Raw genomic sequence first — 23,250 nt, 5'->3', positions numbered from 1 at the left:
GTTCCTTAATCAATGTTGAAATATATCCTTTAGTGCAGTATCCTTGTTAACTGCAAATCACATACCACAATGCATTTCTAAAATGTCTATACTATGATAAAGTTAATTTTTCACATAGCTCCATTATTCTGAAATATTTGTACCAACCCGTAGTTATTTTCATTTGAAGGTAACTGATCAAATTTGTAACTAACTAATATGTACTGAAATTATAACATTGGCTGAGAAATCAGTTTTACCTGTTGGTATGATATTTTCTTCCAGTCTGGAGATGCTCTTCCATATACACGTAATCTGGCTATTCCACCATCTGTTATAGAAAAACTAAAGCTTAGTTATCGGATGGCATATTTTTTATGGTCTGTAAATATTCTTACACAAATCAATTTTCAAACCAAGTAACTTCAAATTAACAGGAATGTTTCTTATATAATTGTGCTCATATATCCAAATAACGTTGCAATGGCATATATGTTTTATCTAATCAAATATTCTACAAATGCATTTTCACACAAATCTAAGTGTATTTTTATGCCTTATAAATTGACTTATCACCAGGTTTGGTTTATATTAGCAGCAAGACAGTTGCAACATGTGGAACAGGATCTGCTCACGCTTTTGTAGCAACAGCCATCACCCCAGTTTATGGTGGGGTTCCTGTTGCTCAGTCTTAAGTTTTTTAACTTGTATTTTCTGTACTGTTTTTTATCTGTTGGTCCTTTTGCTTTTTTAATCATGGCGTTGTCGTTTTATTTTGACTTAAAAGTTTGAATGTCCCCCCTCTATTCACTCAGTAACTTTGACATTGGCATAATGAAATTGAGAATGGAAATGGGAAATACAAATGTATGTCAAAAAGACAACCCAACCAAAGACCAATTAACAGCCAAAGGCCACCAATGGGTCTTCAACGCATACACATGGTGACCTCAAAATGAGTAGGGATTTCCCTCTTATCATATCTGACCAATAATTTAAGTAAAGTTACAAAGCATATGTAGTGTTGTATTGAGCATAGTGAATACACTTTTCTGCAAACTTGAACTTTGACCCGGTGAACTCAAAGTCAATAGGGATTTTCCTCTAACTATATGTGACTTTATACCCAGGTATAGCTGCAATCCAATACAAAGTGTTGGAGTAAGTATCCAAAAACAAAAATAACTGACATACTGTCAAAATCTAAATACCAGGTATTTTTATTCCAGTATTTAATCCCCCCTTTTGACCTACCAAGCTAGTTGGTAGCTGTACTTGTAATATAATTACCTGGAAACATATTTAATCTAATATGAGTAATCCTTTTATTGTATTTTATGTCAAAGAAGTTATGACATGATGTTTTGTAGCCAGGTTTTAATGCTGTACTTGGTAGAATTTCATCCCAGTTCTGAAATAAAAAGACATCTGAAAAGTTTGAAAAGTTAAAAAAATTCAGTATTTTGTTTTTATATACCGGTATAGGAATTGCATAACCGACTATCTAAACCAATGACTATGGCCTAAGAGCTTTAGAGAAGTTTTGTTCTAGTTGGAGAAATTAGTTCTCAGGGTTAATCATTTGGATGTTATATCACATAAAGTCATGACATTTTCATACATAATGTATACTTTGCAGATATACAAATATCAGGGATGCCATAATCAACCTGAGTTGTAACTGAATAAAAGAATTTACAGTATTTCTTACAACGTCACCATAAAATCTTACAAAAGTAGATAACTTAGCTAGTATAATTAATTTTAAGTTAAAACTACATAGTATTTATATCTTCTTTAAATGCATAAAAACCTACCTGTGATCCAAGTCTATTAATAAGTTTAAGTTGACTTTCCGTTGCTGCAGTACCCATCTTTCCCTTTCTGTCCGGCAAAGATGGAAGATCTAAACAATTAGATAAAAATAGAACTGTGAGTAAACTCGAGAAATGATACCCAACCTCCAATAACATTTGTATATTGAAGTAATTCGATTATCTCCCCTTTTACATGTTGGACTGTGATTATTTCCCTTTATGCATACCTGCAGATAGTGTTCTATACCTGTGTTCAGTTTTAACAATATCCATTGAGCCTAATAATGCACATGGACCATGGGCAGACGGAGAGATCTTTTGGGTAAACAGGGTGATTACTACAGTATGTATATCACCCATCTCCCTTAAAAAAAAAATGGTTGCATGGGTATTATATTAGCTCAAATACTCTTTGAAAGTTTTATATTTTATTATAAGATATTTTTTCTCATTGACTGTGGACAATTGAGGCAAACTGACTTCACCACTACCTTTAGTTCCTAAAAGAGACTATATATTTTGAACTCTGCTGTATACCACCAAGAATTATAAACAATAAAGACCTATTTTTTTTAGCTTATAAAATTAAAATTTAAAGAATTTTATTCCATCTAAGGAAAATAACTTGCTATATGGTATTTTTCATTATCAATAATTTGTAGAAAGAATATTTTAGACAAACAGTCTATTAAAGAACAAAATGGTATACTTTCTAAACAAGCTGCCTGTATTGAAGCTTTTGGGGTGTAATTCCCAGTAAAAAATGATGTGTCTATATCAACTCCTACTATAACACCAGGAACACCTGAAAGTATAAAATTACTCAATAAATAAAGACATCCTTTATAGTCAAATCTAGCAAACTATTGAAACTGAATATTGATTTTTTATAAATTTGGAGTAATGTGACAGGTTTTACTTGTGGAGCAGGAACTATTTTAAACACCTTTGGAACATCTGAGTTCACTCCAATTTTCTTAAAGAGTTTCTGTTGCTCATTTTTTTTAGTTTTCTGTGTAGCATTTTGATGTCTTTTTTGTTTGAATTTTTCACACTATTTTTTTTGTCAATAGTGGTGTCTACTTCAACTTTTGGTTTATTGTCCCTCTGTATCTTCTGTTATTTCTATGCAATACACACTGATTACTGAGGTACACATTTTCTGTACGATACAAAAATATGCCAATGTTTTTATACAGGAAAATTAACATTGAATTAATTTATTGGTCAAGATTGTTTCTAAAATAAATTCAATGGCAGAAATTTTATATAAATCAACTTAAATTGAGATATGTGGTTAATACAAGTGACAATGAAACCGAAAATAGTGTGAATGACATAAACCCCAAAGGACATATACTTTATTGAGTTAATAAGGTTAAATTTGCACCTTCCTAGGGACTGTGCCTAACAACAAATTGTTATTTCTATAGGTTGAATAACATACCAAGTTGTATAATGCACCAATCATGGCCAGGGATTCTCTTCCTTCTTGTTTCCCAACCATCCATCCATTTACCATACTCGGTAAACACTCCAACTTTGAATACAGGATCATCTGCCTATAAATAGATTGCATAACAAAAATAAGGGAAAATCCAAAACTCACTTTCACATTTTCCTTAAAAAGCTTAAAGCATGACCATGTCAATTGTTGAACTTGAATTGGATAATGCAAATAAATGAATTATTTGTCAATGGGACACAGATCTTCCACCCCCCCCTCTTTTTTTTTTAGCACATAATGTTATAAAAGGGCATAACTCCAGAACAGTAAATGAGATACCACCCAATTCAAACTTGAGTTTTGTGGTTATATTAAAGCATTGTGTATAAGTTTCATAAAATTTGTTTCAGGCAAACTAAAGTAAAAGAAAAGAAACCAATTTAGGGAAGTTAATATGGATATACTGACCTACGGACAGAGCGACAAGGGTTCAACCTTATAGCTCTAACTTTCAGACATCACAAGACATGTATGGCTGTCAAATGTCCAAATTTTGTATTTCATATTTAGTTCAGTCCTTTAAAATTCTTATGTTAAAAATCTGCCTATGTTGCTTCATTTAGACATCTTGTTTTAGCCCATTGCAATTATTTGGGGAAAAAAGACTTTTTAAACTGTGATTTTGATTGATAAAAACATTCAACAAAGAATTCAATATGTAATACTATGATTAAATTTATTTCTCACAAAGGATTCAGAAACAATTAAAATAATCAAGGTTATCTCAGATATTTATATTTACTTTTAATAGATTTTCAGTTACAGCAAACCAATCATCCGTGGCAAATACAACTTTAGCACCAGTCTGAAAATAGAAATTAATTCATATGAAAATTTACAAAAAATCTTTTAAAAGTTATAGTGTTTGAAGCAAAATTAACAAAAGTTTCATTTATATTGCAAATAAATATAACCTTGTCATTTAAGACAGAAGGACTTGTACTATGTTATTCAAGAGGAGACTCTGGTGAACAAGTGAACACTGAGATTGGTGGGAGTTCAAACCCTGCAAATGACAGGCGCTTTAACTCAAATTAAGTAAGTTTCTTAGATTTTCTCTCAAAACTTCACCTACCTCTCAAAATGTATAGCCAATAGTGCTGAAAGTAGTGTTAAACACCAAAAATCAATTAATGTTATTCAAGATATCATAAAAGACACATGTTGACCTCTGTTTGTTGGGTTTTTTTTTGTTTTATTAAATTTTTGTTTACTTAAACACTACCAGTAGTTAGAATCTATTTTTATTCATATTTAATCATAGCTGTCAAGCCAAAACTCATTTGATGAACAATTAAGCTTCATTGGTTTAACTATGTGGCACCATTCAGTCATTGAAATTACTGGATTTGTGAATGAAAAATATAGACTTGACAATAATTATTTCATATCTGATACATGTACTACTTTGAATTATTTTGATACCATTTTCTGAAATGGAATTTATAAATTAAAAAAGATTAACATCAAATCAAAAATACCTGTTCTGCAACCAGATTGTTAAGATCTGTAAACTGTGGGAAATCCTGTAACTGGCTAGAAGGTGGGTCAGCCATCTTTTAAAAATTAAAATCTGTAAGGAAAAAAAAATCTTTTAGAATATCCTGTTGTTTCAGTGGATAAGAATACTTTCATGGGAGTCAATTTTTATTGATTTATATTTCATGGATACATGTAACTACTGTAATGTCATCTTCACATAAAAGGTAACAGAAGAAACTAAGCAAAGTGACAATGAAACATAAATTAACAAAGGACAACTAGCAGTTATAGTCCGGCGGCTTTGTAAAAAATTGTGCACATCCTGTTACAAGCATGAAATTTGGCATAGACCTTCCTCAACTATTACTCTTTTATTTCAGATAGGGAGGCATTTGAAAAAAATGTCTCACTTCCGGTAAAATCCAAAATGGAGGACGTTATACTTAAATCAGCCCAATATCGAAGACTAGCGTGTAAAAATGTCCTATTATCATGCTACTATCATAATATTTGGTACAGACCTTTGTGTTTTACTACTTTTGGATAAATTAAATAGATTAGATGTCTTCAGAAACCCCACTTCCGGTTAAAATCCAATATGGCGGACATTGTACTTAAATAAGCTTATTTTTTAGGGAGGGTAATTGAAATGTGTTTTAACGTATTGCTACTATAATTACATTGTGTATGAACCTTTCTTTGGTGCTTCTGATGGAGACAATGTATAAGACATATGTCTTAGAAACCCTTACTTCTGGAAGTATCCAAAATGGCGGACAGAGAAATATCAATTTTTTATTCAAATTTTCAACTTTCTTCAAAATGTAAAGAAAATGATTTTATTTTGTGCTAATCATTAAACTTTTGGCTTTAAGTTATCCCCAAAACCACTTATTCTAGCATGTTGTAAATGCTGAGATATAAAGTTGACACTTCCGGTAAAAATATGACGTAAATTTTAAAGATGAGTCCTCAATCTATTTCTTCGATGTAGAGTTTTGGATAGATTGATTTAAACAAAATAAAATCACTATAGTACTAAAAAATATTTAAAACTACTTCTATTTGGCCAAGAATACATGCTTATTCACAATCACCACCACATGCACACAAGGCAGTGCACGGGAGACCCGATTTTACACATTAAAAATAACCGCGGCATCCTTTCTTACATCCATAATGTACAAGCTTCTGAAAAAATGATGAGGGCTCAGAAAGAGTTTTTTTTTAAAAGGACCCTCTTTGTCCCTTCGCAATCCATTAGTGACAAGACTAGGTAGCATAAGAGTCAATCCAAAGCTCGTCTCACTAAACACCTGCATTAGTATATTACACGTTTTACATGCTTGAAAAGACTAGAACAAGTCGTGGGAATAGCCTCACTTAAAATGAGATTTCCCTTTTGTGCAAAAATTGACTTTCTTGGTTCGTTAATCATGTTAGATCTGATAAGTTTGTACAGTACAACCCCGGTGATTTAGGCTGATCAATCATCATTCTTTATGTTAAAGTCACATCTTCAAATACCATTAATGTCTCCAACGCAGTCTTTTTTTTCCTTTTCAAGCAAAGAGAGAACAGTATCACAACCCGTCATAAGGTATTGGTCAGAAATAAAAGTGTGTGATCACTCATTGCCTAGTGCATTTGAAAGGCCATTGGTAGATATTAATCCAAAGATTTTTGCCGCCCCAAACACAATCAATAGTTCGTCTGCCCCTTTGTTACGGAATAGCGAAATACTGGTAGTTTTAAAGCTGCTAAAAGAAGCAAGGGCGACATTTAGGGGAAAGGAAATACACAGACGAACCCAGGATTAAAAACATCCTCAAAGATAAGGAAAGTTTTCTGAGAGATGACGACAGTAAGAAAGAACTTTTAAGTTTTCATTCACAGGAGCTTGCTCAATACAATTTTGAGTACAAGGTAGTTGAAGCAACAAATGCTCAGGATGTTTAGTGTTATCCACCACTTGATGATGTTTCAAGTTTAGCACCATGTTTACACGAAGAGACTGACACTAGAATCAAGATAGATGTGTCTGATGCAGTGAAACATAGACTTAACTGAGTCATGACTCAAACAGTCGAAACTGATGTCATTGCTGTTTCGCTATTCCGTGACATAGGGCAGACAAACTTTGGTTTGCATTTAGAAGGGGAAAAGTATAAGATATATATCAATCAATGACCTTTCAAATGCACTAGGCATTAAAAGATAACACGTTCGCTGGAAAAGGAACTGCGTTGGTGACATTAATGGAGTTTGAAGATGTGACTATAGCATTTAGAATGATGATTGACCAGCCAACATCACCATATGGATTTGATGTTTAATGTCATTGAGAACGATACGTGGTTTTGTTGGAAGATAAAAAAAAAAGAAACAGATTAGGTTAACAAGGCAAGAAAATATGTGTTTTTGCAGAATTTATTAAGATGTGAGAAACAATACCACAGTCTTTGTAAATGTTGGAAATCAGCTCTCCGATTGTGAATTGCGGCCTACTGAGTATGCTGATTGGGTATTATGTCCTTACCTAAATAAAATACCTTGAAACTGAAATACGAGTGGATGAAGTCTTGGATGCGTATGGTAGTTATAGCAACAAATGGTCAGGATATTCTATCTTATCCACCACGTAATGTATTTCAAGTTCAGCACCAAGTTCACATTTAGAGGCAGACACTAAAATCATGGTGCATGTGTCTGATGCAGTGAAACACGCACTTAAACGAGTCATGATTTGAACAGTCGTTAATGATGATGTTGTCAATACTGTTTCGCTATTCCGTGACATAGGGGTAGACGTTGTGTTTGGGAGGGCAAAAGACTTTGGATTAATATCTATCAATGGCCTTTCAAATGCACTAGGCAATGAGTGATCTGGGTGATCTGAAACACTTATTGTTATCCATGTCTTTACCTGTTGTGATATGGTTCTCTCTTTGCTTGAAGGGGGAAAAGACTATGTGGGAGACATTGATTGCATTTAAAGATGTGACTTTAACAAAAAGAATGATGATTAATCAGACTAAATCACCGGGGTTTTACTGTAAGATCGCACAAACTTAGCAGATGGGTATAACATGGTTAACGAAGCAAGAAAATAACTATTTGCGCAAAAGGGACGGCTTTTCGAGGCTATTCCCTCAACTTGGTCTAGTCTTTTCCAGCATGTAAATAATGCAATATACTTAGGCAGATGTTTAGGGAGACGAGCTTGGGATTGGCTCTTATGCTACCCACTCCAGGCGGGGACAAAGAGGATAACTTTTGAAAAACTCTTTTTGAGGCCTCATCATTTTGTCAAAAGCTTATAAGCTTGTGGATGTAAGAAAGGATTCCGCGGTCATTGTTAATGTGGAAAATCGGGTATCCCGTGCACTGCGATGTGTGCATGTCATGGTGACTGTGAATAAACATGTATTCTTTGCCAAATAGTAATAATTTTAAATAATTTTTAGTACTATAGGGATTTTATTTTGTTTTAATCAATCTATCCAAAACTCTAAATCGAAGAAATAGATTGAGGACTCATCTTTGAAATTTACGTCATATTTTTAACCGGAAGTGTCAACTTTATATCTAAATACAACATGCTAGAATAAGTGGTTTTGAGGATAACTTTAAGCCAAAAGTTTAATGACCAGCACAAAATAAAATCATTTCTTTACATATTGAAAAAAATGAAAATTTGAATAAAAAATTGATATTTCTCTGTCCGCCATTTTGGATATACCCGGAAGAAAGGGTTTTTAAGACATATGTCTTATGCATTGTATCCATCAGAAACACCAAAGAAAGGTTCATACACAATGTAATGATAGTAGCAATACGTTAAAACACATTTCAGTTACCCTCCCTAAAAAATAAGCTTATTTAAGTACAATGTCAGCCATATTGGATTTTAACCGAAAGTGGGGTTTCTGAAGACATCTAATCTATTTAATGTATCCAAAAGTAGTAAAAAACAAAGGTCTGTACCAAATATTATGATAGTAGCATGATAATAACACATTTTTACACACTAGCCTTCGATATTGGTCTGATTTAAGTATGACGTCCGCCATTTTGGATTTTACCGGAAGTGAGACATTTTTTTCAAATGCCTCCCTATCTGAAATAAAAGAGTAATAGTTGAGGAAGGTCTATGCCAAATTTCATGCTTGTAACAGGATGTGCACAATTCGTCTGAAATATGCTTGTAGCCGCCGGACTATTACACTGAAGTTTCTTTGAAAAGTGTGACCAACATTCTATGATATATACTGCTGATAGACATATGGAGTGAAGGATGCCTTAGGATGGACAGATGCAAACCAGTTTTTTCCCTCTCCTTTTGGAGCAGGAATATAATTAGTGCACCATGTTTAATAATTATGAATCCACAGTACATGTATATATGCATATCGGTAAGGCTCATTTATGTTTTAATAGATCCCAAAGTGCTGCTATGTATGCATGAGGTATATATATCAAAACTGATTGACTAACTGAACATAGTTTGTTTTAATCACATTGATGTTATTTACTATCATAGTTCATAATATTGCTGTCACATTACATGTATATGATACAGTATAAAGTATCATCAGATCTATGCAAATTTTGAAAATAGGTCCCATTATTGATTAACTAGGCAACATTTGGAGTGGGACATGTAAAAATAATATATTTATAAAGCATATATATGTAGCTCCATATGGGGGTAGTCCCCTACCCCTAAAATGCCTATGCAGCCTCTTATCATATTTTTTTGCTTATCCCTTTCTTCCATAATGACGCCTTTTGACGCCACCCCCTTTACTCCATAATGACGCCTTTTGACGCCTGTGTAGTACCTCAGTTGAAATGCTTTGACTACAAAATGTCTGCATCAGACTTAAAAAAAATTGTATCCAATATGAAAAGGATATTCATGAGAATTATCTGACTTGAATTTCATTGATGAAATATTGGTTTTCACAATGCATTAACACTTTAAAACTGATGATTTTTTTTAACTGAAAAAAATCCTATGCGAATCAAGTATATTAAAAAAAAAAATCCATGGAGGAAAGGGTTAAACATGTATTGTGTTTGTATCTAATACAATTGTTACTCGTAATGTGAAATGTCCACTCTGTATACATTTCAAACCTTGATTGGAATATAATAAATAGTTGATTTTTAGCACTCTTTCAACTTAGAAAAAATATATTATATATAAAATGTATAACATTCTTCAAATAAACTATTTAATTATGCTTTTAGAGCATTATAAAAATAACTTAAAAAGTGGCTTCATAAATATGATTTATAATTTAATGAAAGGTGGATGACACTTAGTTTTGTACCAAGGTAGACAACAAATTTAATATCCTAAGTTCCCTGAGTGGCAGATTTTAAAAGAATATGTGAAAATTATAACATAATTTAAACATATTGCAATATTGATAGTTCTATTATCTCCCCTGATTCATAAAGTGATTATCTTTTAGAAAAAAAATTGCAAAGTTTCATTCTCAGTCTAATCGTTAAGCAAGGGTTGCACTATAAACACATATAGTCAGATAGATAAAAAGACAGACAGACGGACAGGACTTATCCTATCATTCACAACTTTATTGTGGTGGGGGAAACAAACAAAAATATTATGCCTCCCAAGGTATTTTTCTTGGTATTTTCTTCATGTCCCCTTAAATCAGGTTACAAGTACAGAGACATATGTAACGCGACATGAATAGAGATAAAAATAGTATTATTACATTTAGGTGTAATGCATATTACATTAATTTATGCAACAACCCCTTGGGCACAGACTTGTTTACCTGAAAGCGTTGAAATGACAAAGATTTTATAATAAACGAAATCTCTTTCGTCTAAAACAATCCAATGACTTAGAAAATAAAAGAAGAGTACTTCCGGTAGCAGCCGATATTTTGATTTACAGAAAAAAAGCCGGCTTAATGGATAGTTATAGCCTTCATCACGCAGAATATTATGTCAGTGACGGAGAAAAATTAACTCGAGAACTAACAAACAAATACAAATTTGCTTTGATTGCCAAACGTTCAATCAAATCGCATAATCAGTGGGTACTTTGTTCTGGAAATGCCAAATTTTTGATTACACAACCCAAGACATTTGATGTTTCTGATGCAATTGCAGAAGATCACTCAGAGGATCCATATATTTCTAACCAGTATCTATCATTAGGCAAAAACAGAGCTGTCAACTCTGCAAATGTTTCAAAACCATTTGCAAACACAGTTAGCAACATAGCCTTGAAGGTCAAAGATGTCAAGCATTGTGTACAGAGAGTATGCCAGGCAGGTGGAGAGGTACTGAAACCCCCAAATGTAATCTCAGACATTAACGGTTCAGTAGAAACAGCCATAATAAAGTCTTGTATTGGAAATGTTATACACACAATTGTCGATGACAGTAAATATAAAGGATGCTTTTTACCAGGTTTTGAAAATGTAGACAATCCATACAGTGGCTGTGAAAATCCTTTAGTCACTCATATTGATCATGTTACATTTGCATGTGCTCTTGGTGCTTCAGGAAGAGTATTGGATTGGTATGAGAAAAATCTTGGAATGAACAGATTTTATATTAATAGGTAATTTTGGGACATAAAGGCTCAACAAAAATGTGTGATCCAATATTGTGCAGCAAGAATAGAAATGTACAAAATGTACTGTCATTGACTGTATTATAATATTAAAGTTTGGATAATTTGTAGATACATTGTAAATAAAAACAAAATGTTGAGAAAACTGCTTTTGAAGTTGTACAACATATTTCATTTAAACTAAATCAGGTCTTGAAATGTTACAACAGCAGCAAACTGTTTTAAAAATTACAAATGTAATTGTTACCTGTTTACCATGTTTACTGTAAACTTTAAAAATTCTTGTATAATAAACATTTTTGTACATGTACTCATCAATTAGGGGAGTTAAATGGCATGTCAATGAAACAGATTACAAAAAGTCATAGTTTAGACATGTTAGAGGGCAAAATACAGTCTTGCTACATGTAGACAGGTGTAAGATGTAAATATATTATATAGTAAATACCACCTGAAATTTAAAAAGAGTTGTGAATAAATTACATAACTAAATGATTTGTCATCAGCACCAAATTCTCTAAAAAACAAAGAGATAAAAGGCATAAGACAACTATAATATTTTTTGTTTTTATTAGTTTTATTTCCTAGGCATATTGTTCACATGAAATGTATCTGATGTAAATTTAAAATCATATTTTTCATTGTTAATTACATGTAACACTTACAATTAACATCTCTTGTAGTTGTTTACATCTTGTATCATCTTGTACCTGTTTGTATTTTAGTGATGAAGATACAGATGACGGCTTTGTCATTGACACTGAGGATATTGGAATACGTTTGAAAGCCTTTGAGTACTGGAAATGTGCTGAAACAGGTCTATATTCTCAGGGTCCAGAAAACAGCCTTAAATTTGTAATAGCTGAAGCACTTGAAGGACAAGGTAAATATGCAAAAGTCCATCAACAACTTTTCATTTAAAACATTCCAATAATTTGGTTGAAAGCATGTATGTATGTATGTATTAACTAGACATAAAAGGATTATTTTTAGTCTCATAAGTTAAAACATCAATCACTTTGTCACTCTTATCAACTGATTGCCAAAATTCAGATACATGTAATAGTTTGCCTGAAATGAGTATTTATATATTTCTAGGGCCAAATCAGATTGACACTTTCTTAGAAGAACACAGGGGAGATGGTATACAACATATTGGTTTACATACAGAAAGTATTGTCAATGCTGTGTCAACGTTACAAGAACAAGGTGTCAATTTTGTCGAACCACCCTATACTTACTACACAGAGGTGAGGTTTTGTTTGAGTCTTAATCTTAAACTTGATTTTTTTATTTTAGGGAATAGACAGATTTAAGTGATATGTGTCATAAATCTTTTTAAAATTTTGTGTTGAGGGTAAGTGTAAGAGGATCTAATAATGCCAATGGTATTCAAGGATATTCAATATAAAGTTGTATAAGCATTATACATCAGCTCAGTCACCATGACTCATGGTCCATTGAGTTTTAAACTTTTGAATATTTATATGATAATATTTGTATGAAATTAAGTTAAAGGAAACCAATAATGGTTAGACAATGATATTTTCTTGCAGTTTAACTGTTATAACTTTTTTTACATCTCAATTTCTTATAGATTATGTAGCCCAGAAAATTCACTTATGGTCCATTGACTTTAAACTTGCATAGTTTACATGTAATATTCAAGTTGATAAGGTCAATTTTGGGGGTTTACACATGTTAAGTTAAGGATATTGGTACAGGTATGTATTTGTATTTCCATACCACAACTCATTTCCATAAAAACTGATTGCCACTGTCTCCCCCAATTATGAAAGGAATCAGGACATTTTCTAGTATTATGTTAAAGTGTTCAAGAATAGCTATTAAATTTCAACATTTAACTTATGCAATGAAATAACAAGCAAAATATCCCAAAATTATCTTAAAGAAATCCCTTAAATATTTTCCACATTTGGGGTGCTTTGCTATACATGTAGATAAAAGCATAAACCTTGTCAAAAATCAGAGATAAAAAAATGAAATACTAATTTAATTGTATATCACATACATGAATTGATGATTTATCTATGAACATATTATTCCTGTCAAAAGCAGATTAAAAGCATAGAAATAAATTTAAAATTTTTAAACAGTTTTTCTTTCCATTCATTGAAACAGGTTGGAAAACTGAAGGAAATGGAAGAAATAAATGAGGATGTAGAAGTACTTAAAAAGTATGGAATATTAGTTGACAATGAGGCTGATCCAGATACTGATTCATGTGAACTAAGGTAAGGAATATAAGTTTACAATGAGGCTGATCCAGATACTGATTCATGTGAACTAAGTAAGGAATACTAGTTGACAATGAGGCTGACCCAGAAACTGATTCATGTGAACTAAGGTAAGAAATATTAGTTGACAGTGAGGCTGACCCAGAAACTGATTAATGTGAAAAAAGGTATGTAATATTTGTTGACAATGAGGCTGATCCAGATACTGATTCATGTGAACTAAGTAAGGAATATTAGTTGACAATGAGGCTGACCCAGAAACTGATTCATGTGAACTAAGGTAAGGAATATTAGTTGACAGTGAGGCTGATGCAGAAACTGATTCATTTGAAAAAAGGTATGGAATATTTGTTGACAATGAGGCTGATCCAGATACTAATTCATGTGAAACAAGGTAAGGAATATTAGTTGACAGTGAGGCTATCTTGATACTGATTCGTGTGAACAAAGGTCAGTGTTTGCATGTACTGTCGATTCATTTTTATAAAATTGATTAACAATTTTAATTTTATTGTGGATATCTACAGGTGAATCAAATTATTAAATTTTAAGTCAGAGTTCAATGAAAGATAAATTTCTGTAGGCTTGTATTCAAACTTTTTCAAAAGAACAAAATTAGATATCCACAAACATGTAAGTTTTTCTTAATCCACAATAATTGGTACCTACAGAAATAAATGAAACAACAGTAGTTGTATGTTCAGTATGCTAAGTTCTGGATAAACACTTAGAAAATTACCCTTCAATAAGTTTTAAGTGCATGTGGAATGATTAATACAGACTATTGCAGAGTATAAGAAAAAAAGCTTAACTCTATTGGTATGTATTTGACTATTAAACTAATAAGTAAATGTACTTACAATGTAAAGTCTATGAAAAAATACTGCTACAATTTGTCCTGCCTCAAAATAAATGATACCACTACTTTTGACATGAAAATGTTAATGGTAAGTTTTAACATATTCTATCAATTACCCGAATGTTTATTTGAGGTACATATAAAAATGACACTTACATAAAAATCACATAAAAGAAGATGTGTTAAGTGAATGTTAAATTTTTTTTATAAATTGTTGACAAAATTGGAGCTATTAGTTATTTGTCTCTGAATTACATAGATACTACTTTAAACCTATCTTATTGTCAAACCAAGACAAATAACAGAAGATAAGATACAAGTTTTTAACTTACAATGTGTTCTTTACTTACAAGTATTTCTATTTTTCTATTTTTAGATATTTAATGCAAAAGTTTACGCAGCCTTTGTTTGATGAAAAGACATTTTTCCTGGAAATCATTCAAAGATTTGGAGCCAGAGGATTTGGATCAGGGAATATAACAGCATTATGGAGATCCATGCAAGCTTATTTATCTGAGGCAAAGAGTTGATGATAATTCAGTTTGAGGCTACTAAAATCTCAATCTTTTGTGATAATAGTATTATATTTATAAAATATTACCAGTGATTTTTGTAATAAAAAGGATATTTTTACTAAAGCTTTATTTCTTTATTTAAATCTGAGGGATTTATACAAAATTAACAAATCACACCCTAGAATTATACATAACAAAATCTTTTCCTCTGCCACTACTGACCCCAATATACACAAACTCAGCCACAATTATTCAGAGAATATTTATATTAACCATGATGTCCTGTAAAGTGGCTGACTGTCCAACATCACACATTTATTGAACTAGAACATGGTAAGGGACGACATCAAAAGATCGATGTAGGATAAAAAACTTAAATCAAATAGTTTGGGGGTGGGGGTCAACATTGCTGCAAGTTTTGTTAATCCAAAATCGATTTTACCTATATCCATATAGGTAAATCAATTTTTCCCAAATTAAGGGGGGGTGGGGGTCAGTGAAAAAACTATGTGAATTAAGTTTTTTATCCTACATTGAACTTTTGATGTTGTCCCTAAAAGGACTGTTAATGTTTGATTGAACTTTTCTGTTAAAACAAGCATGTCTTATTTCAATTTTGTATAATTTGTGATTCTTTGTATGAGGTGTGTGTCATATAAAAACATACATGGAACATTGGAACCCAGTTAAGTCAATTTAAAATCACAACTATGGATGGGTGTAATATACTTATTTGTACATTGCATATAAATGGGAAATTCTATTATTGCTGCTATAGGTGGTAACCCATTTCAACAGTGCTTTCCTTGTGTAATTTGGACAGCCTAATGATAAATATGATAATGCCAAAAATATTCCAAACTGTTACCACAAAACAATTTAGTTAAAAATGGAATTGAAACTGAATGGATGTAATACAATTGTGATAACTTTTTGGAATTATAATTGGTGTTTCTTATGAGGTTAACAGTTCCAAAGCACCATATGAGCCATTGCCATCACTTGATGACCATTGTCTGTCATTGTAACAAACCAAATATTCTTTAAAATTACTGAGCAATATTACCAAACTTGAACTAACAAATTTCAATCTGTTTTGAACCTAATTCTTTGTTTCTAAAAGTCTATCTGGATATTTTATTAATCTACAAAACGGCTGCCGTTGCCAACAAAAGAAAATGGCTTATATCTCAGAAACTGAAGCAGTCATAGCACAAATATTGGGGTTAAATTGAACAACCTCATTCAAAGTAATTACCCTTAATTATCCTGTTTCTTAAAACAAATTTCACAGTTTTCTGGTTATTACATTTGTACTTAAAAATTGTTTCGACAGTAAAAATGACCTGACAGATAGGATTCACAAATAAGTCAAACATGACTAAAATCGTCTATTGATGACTTATAGGAGTTATTGTCATTGAAAGCCAGTTTTTTTTTTCTTCAAATTATTGCAGTAATTATAGAGTTATTGCCCTTAAAATATCATGTTTACCATTTTTTTTGCAGAAAATCAAATAGAAACTGCAAATAGCAAATTCTGTAAACCAACTTATTTTCATGGATATGTTATTTTTCAATTACTAACTTCTCAGCAATGAAATTTTCTATTTTCATCGATAAATTATTCAAAGAAAGATACAAGTTTTAATCATTCATCAAGATTTATTTTCTTTTTATTTGACTCTTAGTGAAAGTCGTGACATTAGTTGGTTTACAGTAGGTTATGGGGATTAAAATCTACAAATAGGTCAACATTAGCGAAATAGTAAGTTGACTTCTGTCAGAGATATGGCACCAGAATGACGATTTTTATCAAATTTTGACATTTTGGCAGAAACTATAATGAATAAAGAAAAAAGTAAATGCCAAAAATGTTCAACAAAACAAGATATTGAATAAAATCTTGATATGTTCATAATTATATGTTAACTGTTAACAAAAAAAATATTTTTTTTAAATACTAAGACTTTTCTACCTCGGGAATAGATTATCTTGACTGTATTTTGGCAAAACAATTAGGAATTTTTGGTCCTCAATGCTATTCAACTTAGTATTTATTTGGCCTTTTTAACATTTTTATACGACCGCAAAATTTGAAAAAATTTTCGTCGTATATTGCTATCACGTTGGCGTCGTCGTCTGCGTCGTCGTCCGAATACTTTTAGTTTTCGCACTCTAACTTTAGTAAAATGGAATGGAAATCTATGAAATTTTAACACAAGGTTTATGACCACAAAAGGAAGGTTGGTATTGATTTTGGGAGTTTTGGTCCCAACATTTTAGGAATTAGGGGCCAAAAAGGGCCCAAATAAGCATTTTCTTGGTTTATGCACTATAACTTTAGTTTAAGTTAATAGAAATCTATGAAATTTTGACACAAGGTTTATGACCACAAAAGAACGGTTGGGATTGATTTTGGGAGTTTTGGTTTCAACAGTTTAGGAATTAGGGGCCAAAAAAGGGCCCAAATAAGCATTATTCTTGGTTTTCGCACATTAACTTTAGTTTAAGTAAATAGAAATCAATGAAATTTAAACACAATGTTAATGACTACAAAAGAAAGGTTGGTATTGATTTTGGGAGTTTAGGTCCCAACAGTTTAGGAATTGGGGGCCAAAAAGGGACCCAAATAAGCATTTTTCTTGGTTTTCGCACCATAACGTTAGTATAAGTAAATAGAAATCTATGAAATTTAAACACAAGGTTTATGACCATAAAAGGAAGGTTGGTATTGATTTTGGGAGTTTTGGTCCCAACAGAATAAGGGGCCCAAAGGGTCCAAAATTAAACTTTGTTTGATTTCATCTAAATTGAATAATTGGGGTTCTTTGATATGCCGAATCTAACTGTCATGACTGTGTATGTAGATTCTTAACTTTTGGTCCCGTTTTCAAATTGGTCTACATTAAGGTCCAAAGGGTCCAAAATTAAACTTAGTTTGATTTTGACAAAAAATGAATCAGTTAGGTTCTTTGATATGTTGAATCTAAAAATGTACTTAGATTCTTGATTATTGGCCCAGTTTTCAAGTTGGTCCAAATCGGGGTCCAAAATTAAACTTTGTTTGATTTCATCAAAAATTGAATAAATGGGGTTCTTTGATATACCAAATCTAACTGTGTATGTAGATTCTTCATTTTTGGTCCTGTTTTCAAATTGGTCTACACTAAAGTCCAAAGGGTCCAAAATTAAACTTAGTCTGATTTTAACAAAAATTGAAATCTTGGGGTTCTTTGATATGCTGAATCCAAAAATGTACTTAGATTTTTTATTATGGGCCCAGTTTTCAAGTTGGTCCAAATCAGGATCTAAAATTATTATATTAAGTATTGTGCAATAGCAAGTCTTTTCAATTGCACAGTATTGCGCAATGGCAAGAAATATCTAATTGCACAATATTGTGAAATAGCAATTTTTTTTTTAATTAGAGTTATCTTTCTTTGTCCAGAATAGTAAGCAAGAAATATCTAATTGCAAAATATTGTGCAATAGCAAGATTTTTCTTTGTCCAGAATCAACTTAAATCTTTGTTATATACAATATACAATGTATATTCACTTTTTACTACCAACTGATAAATTAAAATAATCTTTACCATTCAGTGATAACAAGCAGTTTTTTTACATCTTAATATTTTATGATGTATTTAAATGAGTAGTTATTGTTGCAAACTCCATTAGAAATTTTAATTGAGATTAGTTTTGGAATAAGGGAAAGGGGGATGTGATTAAAAAAATTGGGTTCAATTTTTCTCATTTGAAATTTCATAAATAAAAAAGAAAATTTCTTCAAACATTTTTTTGAGAGGATTAATATTCAACAGCATAGTGAATTGCTCTAAGAGAAAACAAAAATTTTAAGTTCATTAGAACACATTCATTCTGTGTCAGAAACCTATGCTGTGTCAACTATTTAATCACAATCCAAATTTAGAGCTGAATCCAGCTTGAATGTTGTGTCCATACTTGCCCCAACCGTTCATGGTTCAACCTCTGCGGTCGTATAAAGCTACGCCCTGCGGAGCATCTGGTTTTATTCAAGTGTCACTAATGAGTCTTTTGTAGACGAAACGTGTGTCTGATGTAAATATAAAATTTCAATCCTGGTATCTATGATGAGTTTATTTATTCAAATAAGTCATCATGACGAAATCATCAATTGATCCCTTTCTAGATATTTCGTCCATGGAGATAATTTGGACAAGACCCCTCAGTTAAGGTCTATTTACTTTGAAACTTTTGCATTGTTTAAAAGTTTAATTAAACTTAGGCCAGTTTAAATGGAACCATTAATGGGTAGTCAATTAACATTTGGACTAAATGGGTTACTTTTGAATCTTTAAAACAAACAATTGATGTATTTTGCACAAGAAAAAAAATAAATTCATAATGATTTAAGAGCAAGTATGCAAAATTGCACTCTGCATGGGTTTAGTCCGACTTCATTCAAACACTAGTCAAAAACAAGAAGATCAAAGCCAGATTATTTAATTTTACATTCAGATATATTGGTGATGTTCTTTCCATTAACAATCCAAATAAACTTTTCTGATAGGGTTCAATTAATATATCCTCCAGAACTAGAAATTAAAGAAGTAGTTTTAGATTTATACCTCAAATTTGACATAAGCGGTCATCTCAGTAGCTGAAGCTATGATAAACATGACGATTTTAATTTTGAAATTACCCAATTTCCCCAACCTTAGTAGCAATACACCAACTTCACCTGCTTATGTGATTTCCCAACTTATTCGGTATTCAAGAGCTTACAGCTGCTACTCAGATTTTGTAAAACGTCACCAGTGTCTGATCAAAAAGTTGACGAACCAGGGGTATGTCAAATAAAATTGAGAATGGAAATGGGGAATGTGTCAAAGAGACAACAACCCGACCAAATAAAAAACAACAGCAGAGGGTCACCAACAGGTCTTCAATTTAGCGAGAAATTCCCGCACCCGGAGGCGTCCCTCAGCTGGCCCCTAAACAAATATATACTAGTCCAGTGATAATGAACGCCATACTAATTTCCAAATTGTACACAAGAAACTAAAATTAAAATAATACAAGACTAACAAAGGCCAGAGGCTCCTGACTTGGGACAGGCGCAAAAATGCGGCGGGGTTAAACATGTTTGTGAGATCTCAACCCTCCCCCTATACCTCTAACCAATGTAGAAAAGTAAACGCATAACAATACGCACATTAAAATTCAGTTCAAGAGAAGTCCGAGTCTGATGTCAGAAGATGTAACCAAAGAAAATAAACAAAATGACAATAATACATAAATAACAACAGACTACTAGCAGTTAACTGACATGCCAGCTCCAGACTTCAATTAAACTGACTGAAAGATTATGATTTCATCATATGAACATCAGGCACAATCCTTCCCGTTAGGGGTTTAGTATCATACCATCATAACATATATGAGAAGAACATAACCCGTGTCATGCCAATAACTGTTTTTAGAATAAATGTGTTTAGTTCCGATGCAAAGACCTTATCAGTGACTCAATATTAACGCCAAAATATGCAATCTTTAATGACTTGACAACAGTATCGTAATTATATCCTTTCTTAATAAGTCTATTCAAAGGTTTTGTAAGTTTCTGAGGTGAATACTGACACCTTTGTGCTTTATAAAGAATATTTCCATAAAAAATTGGATGTGAAATACCTGAACGTATTAGAAGTCTGCATGTTGAGCTATATTTACAAAGAACGTCTTGTCCTTTTTTATAAAAAAAAAAAAAAATGTTCAAGACTTTCCGTTTTGTATTTTCCTCGGAGTTCGGTAATTTTGTTATTTTACTTTTTGGAAAACCATTCAAACAAATTTAAAAATGTTTTGGTCAATGATTACTTAAGTCAATGTCATGAAACTTTGACATTATTCATCAAGGGTCATATTATTGAGAAATTTTGAAATTTAATCTAAACCAGTGTTTTTAGTTAGTTTAGTTATTCCCAACATCATTCCATTTTATTATAGAATCGATAGAGGATTTCTGGATGTATCAGGGAGTATAACATTAGAAAAAGGCAATTAGAATATGTCAATTAAAAATACAACAAACAAACGTTGCGGGTTAGTGTAACTAAAATTTGGTTATTTTTTTTCTTTTTCAAAGGACAATAGTGGCTTGTTTTCTAGTCGTGTGAAGTAGATTTCATGTAAGACCTTCTTACCCAATTGATTATAAAAAATCAACCATTAAGGATTCCATGCTTGGAATCTTGTACGCTACAGGCGCGGATCCAGAGGGGGGGGGGGGGGGGGGTTCCGGGGGTTGGAACCCCCCCTTTTTTTTTGTCCGATCAATGCATTTGAATGGGAGCATATAGCTGGACCCCCCCCCCCCCTTTTACTCTGGGTTGGGAACCCCCCCTTTTTAAAATGGCTGGATCCGCCCCTGCGCTAGACGCGCGTTTCGTCTACAATAGCCTCATCCTTACCGCTTGAATAGCTATAGTTCAGATGACTAAAATGTTGAAGCACATGCATCTTGAAAAGTTCTTCAATTTCCCTTTCAGATACATTTGTAAATTGATGATGTTCTATCGCTCAATAACCCACATACATCTCATGTGTATAGAGAGTTAAAACACTTCCTTGCAATATGCATATTTCTAAAAGAGGGACGAAAGATACCAGAGGGACAGTCAAACTCATAGATAAAATAAACTGACAACATTATGGCTTAAAATGACATACACAAATATTAGTACACAAGACACACGATAGGAAACTAAAGATCCTCAGGTGCTCCAAAAAAGATAAGCAGATCCTGCTCAACATGTGGCATCCTTCGTGTTGCTCATGTTATTACAAACCCGGTAAATAGTTTTATTCGGTTTGTCACATTCGTGAAAAGGGAAAGGGATTGTAGTTACGACATAAGGAACATATCCGATATCATTTGTGAAACGGATATCCCATAACAGTCAACCAACTCGTAATGGCGTCCGTAAAATTTAAGAAGGGGTGATTTTAACTTCACCATTTGGAACTCTTGATTTAATAGCTTCCTTGTGAGCAGCAACCCTCTATCAAGGAAATCATGATAGGAAATACAAGCCGGAAATATCTTATCAATTTGGGAGATATATACTCCATATGCAGGCGATGCTGGAATGTTGCTACATAGGAACGGAAAGTTCACAATTGGAAAGCGGCAATCATGTCTTTTGTCATTATAATGATCATTATTTCAGTCATTTCGCTTTCGAAACAGATTAATCAAATCATAGTGAGAGTCAAATAGAGTTAGAGAGAATTTATTGAAACCGATCAGAAGTTCGAATATTGGATAGGTAAAGGCAACAGTAGTTTTACAAAATTTCAATCCTGGAATCTATGATGAGTTTATTCACAAACACTGGGTCGATGCCACTGCTGGTTGAGTTTCAATTCCCAAAGGGTATCGCTAGCCCAGTAGTCAGCACTTTTGTGTTGACATGATTTTTCATTGATATGGTAACAATTAAGTACAGCTGTTTATAAGAACCAGGCAGAGTGCCATATACAGGTGATACATGGGGGGTTTCAGATTTTATCTATAATTGGCCTAGTAGAAGCAATATATGAATCCTGCTCAAAAAACAATTTTGAGTGGGAAAATATGAGTGGTTGTCATGGTAACGGACACACAATTTTTTGGTTGTTAAGCGTAGTAAAATCTTTCAAAAATCAGCTAAATCACCACATTTCAGAGCCTGATTATGAATAGAACCATGCATGTTTCATTAATTTTTATATGTAACATTGATAGAACATGGTTTAAGCTTCATTTTAGTGAAGATTGCATGTCAACCAAATTTGTAAATGTTTTGAAAAATTTTGCGAAAAAATGCATATTTTCAACTTTTCTGAAATTGGGATTTTTGCGAAATTATCAAATATTCTCTGGTGTTTTTCAGAAAAGTGCAAATGTGTACAGAATAGTTAGCACTGTAGTTATGAAGTTTGGATACTACTTTACCAAATTTAATAGAAAAATGCGTGGGATTTTTTTTTAGTTTTGTCACCATAGCAACCGATTTTTTCCTTGGAAACGGAGTTTTCATTTGCAGAATATTGCAGTTTAAGAGCTTAAATGTCCTGAATTGTTTTATAACCGATAAGAAAAATACATAAAGCTAACGCAACTTTAAATTACTATCGTCAAGTGTTGTTGACTTCAATTGTTACCACGGAAAGACATATTATC

The 23,250-nt window shown here is 32.4% G+C and overlaps 2 protein-coding genes across 3 annotated transcripts in view; one reads left to right on the top strand and one right to left on the bottom strand.

The window, feature by feature from the left end:
* The window catches only part of LOC139520706 (allantoicase-like), a 36,933-nt gene that overhangs the window by 5,551 nt on the left and 8,132 nt on the right, over positions 1 to 23,250 (bottom strand). Inside the window, exons 1-8 of one of the 2 annotated variants that reach the window (XM_071313587.1) lie at positions 10,536 to 10,599; positions 4,785 to 4,876; positions 4,046 to 4,108; positions 3,244 to 3,358; positions 2,506 to 2,601; positions 1,797 to 1,885; positions 1,270 to 1,390; positions 240 to 310 (exon numbers count right to left, since the gene is read on the bottom strand). In XM_071313587.1, coding sequence (XP_071169688.1) covers positions 240 to 310; positions 1,270 to 1,390; positions 1,797 to 1,885; positions 2,506 to 2,601; positions 3,244 to 3,358; positions 4,046 to 4,108; positions 4,785 to 4,859 — 630 coding nt within the window. In that variant the 5' untranslated portion in view covers positions 4,860 to 4,876; positions 10,536 to 10,599. Of the gene's footprint in view, positions 1 to 239; positions 311 to 1,269; positions 1,391 to 1,796; positions 1,886 to 2,505; positions 2,602 to 3,243; positions 3,359 to 4,045; positions 4,109 to 4,784; positions 4,877 to 10,535; positions 10,600 to 23,250 lie in introns of those variants that run through there. The other variant, XM_071313588.1, reaches the window with a different exon arrangement.
* LOC139520705 (4-hydroxyphenylpyruvate dioxygenase-like protein) lies at positions 10,673 to 15,162 on the top strand. Its single transcript, XM_071313586.1, has 5 exons — positions 10,673 to 11,395; positions 12,133 to 12,290; positions 12,506 to 12,657; positions 13,550 to 13,662; positions 14,901 to 15,162. The coding sequence occupies exons 1-5, from the start codon at positions 10,737 to 10,739 to the stop codon at positions 15,052 to 15,054; spliced, it is 1,236 nt and encodes a 411-aa protein (XP_071169687.1). The 5' UTR covers positions 10,673 to 10,736; the 3' UTR covers positions 15,055 to 15,162.

The sequence above is a fragment of the Mytilus edulis genome, chromosome 4 (assembly GCF_963676685.1).
Source record: "Mytilus edulis chromosome 4, xbMytEdul2.2, whole genome shotgun sequence".
NCBI lineage: Eukaryota > Metazoa > Mollusca > Bivalvia > Mytilida > Mytilidae > Mytilus > Mytilus edulis.
This window is presented reverse-complemented; position numbering and strand designations above follow the sequence as displayed.

What these genes read in the sequence shown, in the direction of transcription:
- LOC139520705 (XM_071313586.1), top strand. Translation starts at nt 10,737, where the DNA reads ATGGATAGTTATAGCCTTCATCACGCAGAATATTATGTCAGTGACGGA. An exon ending in AACAGATTTTATATTAATAG is followed by an intron (nt 11,396 to 12,132) that starts GTAATTTTGGGA and finishes TTTGTATTTTAG; the next exon opens with TGATGAAGATACAGATGACG. An exon ending in ACTGATTCATGTGAACTAAG is followed by an intron (nt 13,663 to 14,900) that starts GTAAGGAATATA and finishes TTCTATTTTTAG; the next exon opens with ATATTTAATGCAAAAGTTTA.